This window comes from Populus alba, chromosome 1, assembly GCF_005239225.2.
Source record: "Populus alba chromosome 1, ASM523922v2, whole genome shotgun sequence".
Lineage (NCBI taxonomy): Eukaryota > Viridiplantae > Streptophyta > Magnoliopsida > Malpighiales > Salicaceae > Populus > Populus alba.
Window position 1 is genome coordinate 8278923 of NC_133284.1, and position 9209 is coordinate 8288131.

Genomic DNA, 9209 nt, shown 5'->3' on the forward strand with positions numbered 1-9209 from the left:
GATACACATACTGGTTGACTGTTCTGGGCTCCAGCCTCCAGTCTCCATTTTTGTTCCAAAATTGAAGTAGTATAAGATATATCAGCATTGGTGATCCTTCCATGGAGAGCACTAACGTTAAACTACTCTCATATGGCAGTAGTTGAAGCACAAAAGTTCTCTGGTGGCCGCCTCTCCCAATCATACACAGGTAACTAACAAAGAAAATAGTGCTAGGATAGGATTCAGTCGTCACTTGAATAATTTTTTGGGCGAACTTTTCCACTTCTACAAGAGATTCTGTAGCTGCCATTTGCCTATATAAATGGATTACTAGGAATAATTGTGTCAAATTGTACGATCAGAAATATTTTTATATGTAGAGAATCTGATGTAGTGGTGCAGTTCCAGATCTTATCTGATATCCACTTTGTGTGAGAGAGAACTGTCTTTATGATCCACCAACAACAGTGAGATTTTCTCAATTAAAGTTTGGAGCAGCATGCCCGCGTTGAACTGTATACTGGGAAAGGAGGACGACTTCCACTAAGTAGGATCATAAAACAAACGTGAAATACATTAAAATAATAATGCACATATGAGAAAAACATCTAAAGTGAGATATTTATATTTAACCAGCTGGATCAACCACCTGAAAGAAGTATTCATCTTTTACCAAAGGAAATACGTATCTGGACAAAAAAATCTTAACAGAAAAATCTTTTTCGGAGGGTTTGATGATGTCTTAACAGATAAAAAGCAACTGCAAGGTTAGGTTAACATCTAACAACAACAAATCCTCATGTCAAGTGGGAGGCATACAGGCCTGATTATGTTTTTTTTTCTATTTATTTGAAGGTTGTTAGGCCAGTGACCTGCCAACCATGAATCAGGCTCTGCCTTGACATCTTAGGAAACACCCTTCTGAATGTCTTCCTTAAGCAAGATTTGCAATAAACCACCAACTGCCACAGCCATCTTTTGCAAGTACACTTTCTTGTGGGGTGGTTAGTGATAGCCGTGGCTAACCAAACCAAACAAATTTACCAAACCAATCATATTTACCTTCTCTTTGTCGATTCATCAATTGAGGTCAGCATTCTTATAGTCTAGGCATTTTAGAACTCATAATAGTGTTTTGGGTCCATGCCTGAAGAATAAAGACAAACCAGTCTTAAGTGCTAAGAGTGAGGACTCATGTTTTAGTGGGACATGGGGCTTGTCTCATCATTGAAAAAGTGAGAATATAGACTACCATCATCTAAATTTGATCTCAAAAGCTCTAATTTGCTGGCTTCTATTTCTTCTCTCTTTTTTAAAAAAGGTTGCTTTATTAATGTATCCTTTTCCCAATCTCATAGCGATCCTTAACTACCTTAGCCTCCCTCCATATATACATTCAGCAAGGCATTTGTAACTCTTCTATACAACCTCTTCAACTCTGAGTACTGGTCATTTGTTTCCACATCCAGTCCTTTTTGAATCTTTGGAGACTGATGGGCCTCCCTCAAGCTCCAGCCCCTCCCCATCTTTACCCTCAACAACTTCAACTTAAACTTTACCAGGCTTTCATTTTTTCAATTCCTATTCTCTTCTCTATCATTCTTTTTCTGTTGTTTTACTTGTTCTACCTCAAGAGAAGGGCTTCCTCAATTTCATCTCCTCCACATATAATTCCAGGAAGCTCCAATCAAGCTACTCCATACCACGCCTCCTCTGTAAGACCTCTCTCCATTTCTCTCTCGCATGCACCAAATGCATGCAGAAAGGAAAACAAAAAAAAGGCATCAAAAGAGGAGCATTTCTTTCTTTTATGTTGTGCTTTCGAGATTGAGTTGTATGCTATGGTATCATGGTTTGCTGTTCAGCACTTCAGCCATCATCTTAATATTTTTCTAATTCTTTTTCTTGTTTCCAATGGTTATATCTTTAGATTTGTCAGATTGTTCTGAAGGAAGAGTTTAAAGACAAGCTACCAATTGTCTTATTTGATGAAGAATTAATGACAAAGGATTCCCAGTAAGTTTGTCACACTACTCAATTTCCATTTAAGATTAACACAACTTTGATGGAAATGTGCTGCATATGGTCATGTGATCTGGGCTAGTATTTATCCTGCCCTACAACATATGCTCAAGTTAGTGGTATATTGCAGTAATGATCATATTGCTGACAAGGCCAATTCACTGAAAAAATGGAAGATTGAAATTGACCTGCAATAAAGTTTCTCTAAATTGTAAACATGAAGAAAAAAGGCTTTAGATAAGGGCGCACTAATTAGTATTTACATCTCCATAAAGTCACGCAGAATTATCTCTTAAAACAGTGATCCCTAAGAACCATCCTTTATAGGCTAGGCAGCAGCAGTGTCTCTTAATGTTTTTTAATAAGATTAAGGTGAACAAGTAAAATCTGTGTGAAAATTGACATGTATGGAGGTGGAAAGGCATGTATGAAATAATGTTGCAAACAGTACTCATGCTCGCTTTTGAGATTCTAAAAAGCTAATCACTAAAGCTATTGAAAAAGATAAGAAAATATGTAATGTTATGCCATGTACAAGAGTTTTTAGCTCTTGGAACCTAATGACTTTTCTTTGAGTTCTTATTCGTTTATAGATCCAGTTTTAGTGCTATCTTTTCAGTCCTTTTTGGGTTCCCTGGCTTCCATTATTTTGATGTAAATTGCACAAATCTATCAAACTTGTACCCGACTCTGAAATTGAAGACTCTGATTAGATATTCTCTTTAGCTAAGAATGGCTAGCAAATATTTAGACCAGACCCTCTGTAATAATTAATAAGCCTTAACCAAGGAAAATGCCATGGCATCAAGTTCCAAAATTTTATCAAAAATATCAGAATTCAGTTGATGCTTCTTGTCTATACTTAGCAAGTTGAGACCACTAAAACTGTTAAGTTTCTGTCCTATTTCAAAAGCACCAAAGAATCTTTAGTTACATCCACTACTTTCTGGAAAGCAAATTGGCAAACCATGGCTGGAAGTTTGTACAGAGTATAGTTTTGATGGCAACAGAAAAACAGGGAACATGATATTAGGAATGGCATCTATCTAGAATATTTAAAAAGAAAAGGTGAAGGCTTCCTTTCAGCTAACCCTAATGGAATTTTGAAACATTTTGGTTGCAGATGCTGTGTTTGCTTGGGCGAATTCGAGATCGAGGAGGAAGTTCTCCAAATCCCATCATGCAAGCATGTGTTTCACATCGACTGCATACATCATTGGCTGCACTCGAACTCAACTTGTCCACTTTGTAGATGTTATGTCATTTTCCCTACCACCAAATTTTGTACCAGTCCGCTACAATCAAGTGGACCGATGATACTGCCGCAATCTAGAGCAAATTCTCACCATCCTCAGAACATGACATCAGAACCGCGGCAACAAGAAGATGTTGGTGTCGGATCAACAGAACAGTTTGTGATACCTATGGAAGGACCAGCAAGTGCGACAACACAAATGAGGGACTCTTCCAGCTTGCCTGAGGTGTCCATTTCCATGGAGAGTGGAAGGGGTTCTACAAATGGAGAATCTGTCATTCTTCATATTCGAACACACAGTCCAAGAAGAGAAAATTTGCCTCTACATGAAGTTGAAATAGGTAGATAGGCAAAAGCTCTCAAGGCGGACACCAAATGGCAAACACACGTGTGAACGCCCGCGTGCCTCTAAGCATGCGCTTTCTTTCAGCGAGCTGCGTGATTCTGTTTCGAAAATTTCTTTGAAGGGGTTGGATAGAAGGCCGGTCACTAGCTAGGAGTGTCAGGGAATCAATGATAAGGTAAGGTCAGCCTTGTAGCGAAATCCGAATTTAGCTCCTCTCATGTCAGTAAATGAAGAAATTACAAGAAAAGCATGCGGAAGATGAGCATTTTTGCCCCAAAAATATGGTTAAATCTTGTGGTAGCATCATCTTGATCTTCTTCTTTTAAAACCAAGTGTTTATTAGAGCACAATGCATTGCAGATAAGACAAGACCAAAGCACACTTTACCCGAGCATAATTAGTAATAGTGTAGACTCTGAGGAATGTTAATGCAGAACTCACAATTTTCGTACTTGAAAATGGAAGAAGCTGCTACACAAAAGGATAATGCCAGAATTGCTGAAATAATTTTAGTCTTGACAGGTAACTTTCCTTTATCATTCCTCAAAATCATGGCTTCGTGGACTGGCCAACAATTCACCACGGCAAATCCAGCTATAAACATTTGGACTAATAGTCCCTAAAAGCCGCTTCCCTTGAAAACCTCAACGAGACCGCAGATAAATGAGACTAGGTTGATTAATGCAGCCATTGCAGGTTTTTGAGACATTTTTTATATATTTATAGGTGCAGGGAGATGAATATTCAAGACATTTATATTTTATGTCATAAGACTAATAAATAAAGCCTTATAGCCCCAACATAGGCCCCAACATAGGCCTATCTATTTAGACTCGACGCGCAGCCAAGATCAAGGGTGCTGGGTCTAGTGGCTTATTAGACTCATACTTACTTGGGTTTAACATAATAACAAACTAATAGGTGTTAGGTCTAATAGCTTGTCAGATCTATGTCTGCTTGGGCTTAATGTAGTTAAACTCAAGAACACCAGGTCTAGTAGTTTGTCATATTCATGTCCTTCTAGACTCAGCATGTAGCTAAATTCAAAGAAGTTATATCTAGCTGCTTGCTAAATCCATTCTCGTTTGGTGCTTAACAAGTAACTAAAACCGAGGGAAATGGGTATGGAAACTCAGCAAACCCATAACCTCTTGGGCTCGACACGCAGCCAGGCTTAGGGGTGGTGGGTATGGCAACTCGCCAGACCCCTATTCGTTTGAGTTTGGCCTATTGTCACGCTCAAGGTGTTAGGCCTAGAAACGAGCTAGACCCATATCATTTGGGTCTAGCATTTTACCATAGGAATATTGGGTTTGGACGCAAGCCCCACCCACTTATCATTGAGTTATCATCATGCCTTTGGACATTCTAAACATGGACTTAGACTTTTTCATAAAACACTAAAAATATTGATTTATTGGTAGCCCTCCAAATATTTGTGTATTCAATACACAAAGATTTAAAGAGTTGACAATCCTTAATAAGAGATTTTTTTACTTTCCCCATGCGATAGACTATCACATATAGAACTATTGGAATTCTTGTGGCCAAATGGCTTGCTCTAATTAAAAAAAAAAAAAAAGCTTGTTGGGAAGAGAAAGGCGGCATGCATTCAATGCATTAATTGAGTAGGTGTTTAAAAATTCGTAGTGACATCAAGAGTTATTTATCCAATGGTGAAAATAAAAAAGTTATTTGCTTTATAACCTTAGTTTCTCTCAACCAAATAATACCTTACTGCTTATTTAATTAAACGAATGATCTCATTTCTACCCAGGAATAACTCCCCAGTTAATAGATAATCTCTAAAAGGGATTCTTCAATCATTCTTTTTTTGTCAATTGGAAGGCCCCTAGCCTTTCTTCTATGTTTGGTTTTTTCAAAACTTCAATTCATACATTGCAATGGAGTTCAATCAAATTAAAGCTTGCTAGTTTGGACAAGAGATTCGTCATGTCATTTTCTTATCTTGGAATATGATAAATTGAAATTTCTCTACCTTTGTCTTTCTTTGAGAGCTAAACTTGATCTTTCTATTAGTATTCCATCAAAGTGGGGTATTTAGTTTCAAATACCCCTTAACATTGTTCTATTATCAGCTGAGAGTCACTGTGAAAATAAAAAAGAAAAGCCTCCAAGGCTTTTTTCAAACCCAAACCTACTAGGAGAACTTGCCCCTTAATAGTTGGTCTTGGCTGGTACATGAGTTCACATTCTCCTAACTTAATTACCAACCTCATTAGCCATCCAGACATGTCCAGCTTATGGAAAATATGTCATAAAAGGTGGTATGTTAACACTATAATCTAATGAGCTTGGAAGTATAGCCTTAGCTTTCTATTAGCACATACGAGAGCTAAGACTATTTTCTCCACTCTCAAGTACCTTGATATATATTTTGGAGAGTTTTACTAGAATAGTAGATTGGATGTTGTACACCCTTTTCTTCTCTAATTAATAATGCAGTAGTTGTTTAATCAGAAAATTTATGTGAATAAATAAAATTTTATTTCCCCATGATAATGATAAGATTTTGGAAGAAAAACGATACATTTTAAGCTCTTTAAAAGATTTTTAACATTTTGATGTTCGTTTGAATTTAGTGATATTCTTTAAAGTCTGGAAAAATGATAAACTGCATTCCACTAGTCTTAGGAATGAATTTGTTGATAACAGCTAGTCTTCTAGTAAGATATAAGATGTTGGACCTCCTTGACCTTTTAATTGAGTAAATGGGATAAAATGCACCCATTGAGTAACCAAGGCCTGCAAGAGGCCCCATAGCCCTGGAGCCGAAGGTTAATAGGCTGCATTTTAAGAAGACCACCTCAAGAACACCAGCAGTCCACCGTTTTTGCTGAACCGACAGATCTATCAAGGAAACCGGTGCATCCCCCAAGAATGCTGGCCTGTCAGGATTGCTAAAATATCCGAGGACCGTATGGACTTGTCTACAACATGGTTTGGGTTTAATTCAGGAATTTCCGGTGACTCAAATTTCGATGGGCCTCCACAGAATACTTGGCGAGGAAAAGAAGCTCCCGGTTCCTAGATAAGAGGGACCTACTAATCCATCAAAAAACATAGATGTCATTTTTGTTGATTCCTTGAAAACGTTGAGGAAATTGAACGAACCCCTATTTGGGCCGGGTTTTAGGACCCGAATAGTAAGATAGTGCCCGAAGAGGCGTTGCCGGAACAATGGTCAAGATCATTGGTGCATTGGTCATGGCAGCCGATACTCGAAGCTTCAAAATACAAGCAAAACTACGTGCCAGGGAAAAAACAATCACAATGAACAATGCGTGGTTCAAGTCCGACAACATAATGGGGTAGCTTTCTTACCAGGACGTTTTGGGCACCTGCTTCGATCTATCTGGAGACATATGTAAGGCTGGGCATAAAACGGCCGGTGACATCTTTATCCATGCCATTTTCTTACAAAACCTGCTCGTGATTAATGCCACAATATCAGTGTGGAGTGCAGCTAGTCTACTTCAGGTGCCCTTTCTAATTACAAACAAGAGTCTCGAACCCGAGCGCTCTTGCCTCTCTTGATTCATGGCCTCATGATCGGGTCCTTCACCAGTTCACCTTACTTTCTTCTCTTAAAAAAGATTGTTGAAGCTGTAATTCAGGTAAACTTCTGAGTCATGTAAAGAAAGAAGACAGATAGGAACAAGACTCGACTGGTAAGGAAAAAAATAGAAAATCTTAAAAACTGGAACATAACAATAGAGTTTAAATGTACCTTAACAGTCTCAATCTCAGAGGAGGAAGTGTGATTCGATTGAAAATAAGCGTTGGGGCATCTCTCTACTGTGCTGTTCCTTCTGCAAAAATGGTAGCCAATGACTAGCAAACTTAGCAGCCTCCATGAGAGCAAAAGGAGTCAATGCTGCTGAGCCTCCATCATCCGACACATAGGATAATCATAAGCCAAAACTGACAAGGCTGTGTTGTGTTGACTACACTCATTGGTTGCATGGATCTGCAGTGCGTATAAACACATCCAAAGCTGGATAATCACTTCTTTCAATGGCCTTTCCAAGGTTTCCCGGGAATTTTCTTCGAGGTAGATTGAACAAATTCACAAATCCGTGCACCGAGCTATTAAAATATTTTTTATTTAAAAATATATTAAAATAATATTTTTTTAATTTTATTTTTTATATTAACATATTAAAATAAATTAAAAATATCAAAAAAATAATTTAAAGTAAAAATAAATAAATAAATTTAATTTTCTTAAAAAACACTTTTAAAACGCAAAAATAAACGAGTTCTTATACCGACATCTACATCTAGTACTTATTCTGAATTATTTTTGTTGCTGCTAGGATTAAATTGAAGTATGGTATTCACAACAATTATTATTATTTATTATTTTTTTATTTTTTTAAGATGATGTTATTATTATTATTATTTTACTTCTTGTTATTTCCACTCCATAATTTTATATTAACATTAAAAAAACAAAAAACAAAAGAGAAGGGTGCTTACTTTGCTTGTCTTTAGAGAACATTATTGAGTTGAATAGTGGTTTTTTTTTTCTAATCTAGGTTCTTTTCTTTAATTTTGATTTTAACATTCAACATTATGTTTATTAGGAATTGAATTTCATAGTTTTTTTTTTAGATTATCTCAGACTTATAACCTAAACCACAGTTTTGATGGATTGACCTAATTTTTTTTTCCCTTTTTAAAACATTAAAAAAAAATCCAGGTCATAGAGAATTACTTGATATTATTCTTAAGCTAGATAAACCTTGAAACCTACCAACTTGTCTCATTTCTGAGACCAAGTTTAAATTTAAATCATGTAGGAGTTGCCCTAAAGTTCTTTAATTGACTTGATAAATCTAAAAACAACCTAAAACAACTAGTAAAAAATTTGGTTTGACTTTTAAAATAAAATCAAGACATACCTTTTATTTTGAATATTAAGACGAAAACATATTAGAACAACTCGGATTTCACAGCTTAACTCGTTAAACTCACAACCTAGATCATAGACTCCATCGGGTTTAATAACTTTATTTTATAAAATATTTTTTACTTAATTATACAATAACATAAATAGAAGCTCGTAAAATCAAGAATATATCAACTATCAGGATGTTTGTTTGAAATTATGATAAATTCATAGAAAGTAAACCGAAACAAATTATAAAGACTAATTCAAAATCAATCACATGCTAAAGGGTAAAATTAAAAATAAAAATAAAAATAAAAAAAGACCTCCTTCACTATTTTTTCAAAAAGAAATATGTCGTGATACCCCAGTTTTTTTAGTTTGTAGTACAGCATGATAATAATAAATATGTATCCTAATTAATCTATAATTTTAAATTCTAAAATAATTATTCTTTTATATTCCTTTAAAAATAATAGTAATGAGAAAAATACTACCTAAAAAAACTATATTTCAAGAATTTTATTCTACCTTCAATTAGTTCAAATTTTGCATTTTACAAAACAGTTTCTTAAATAATATATTTTGGAATATCTAACTTACAAAATAAAGATTATTATCTAAACTTAAGAACTTTTTAGTTTTTAACTATGTTTGGATCGCGCTACATTGCAGGGCCAGATATGCTT

The 9209-nt window shown here is 35.7% G+C and overlaps 1 protein-coding gene across 1 annotated transcript; it reads left to right on the forward strand.

The window, feature by feature from the left end:
* The first annotated feature begins 1287 nt into the window (after window positions 1-1287).
* On the forward strand, window positions 1288-3911 carry LOC118033913 (probable E3 ubiquitin-protein ligase RHA4A). Its single transcript, XM_035039051.2, has 3 exons — window positions 1288-1697; window positions 1913-1998; window positions 3128-3911. The coding sequence occupies exons 1-3, from the start codon at window positions 1476-1478 to the stop codon at window positions 3606-3608; spliced, it is 789 nt and encodes a 262-aa protein (XP_034894942.1). The 5' UTR covers window positions 1288-1475; the 3' UTR covers window positions 3609-3911.
* Window positions 3912-9209: the final 5298 nt, after the last annotated feature.

Coding starts and splice junctions, on each gene's coding strand:
- LOC118033913 (XM_035039051.2), top strand. CDS start 1,476: ATGGGCCTCCCTCAAGCTCCAGCCCCTCCCCATCTTTACCCTCAACAA. Junction 1,698..1,912: donor CTCCATACCACGCCTCCTCT/GTAAGACCTCTC, acceptor TTATATCTTTAG/ATTTGTCAGATTGTTCTGAA. Junction 1,999..3,127: donor TTAATGACAAAGGATTCCCA/GTAAGTTTGTCA, acceptor TTTTGGTTGCAG/ATGCTGTGTTTGCTTGGGCG.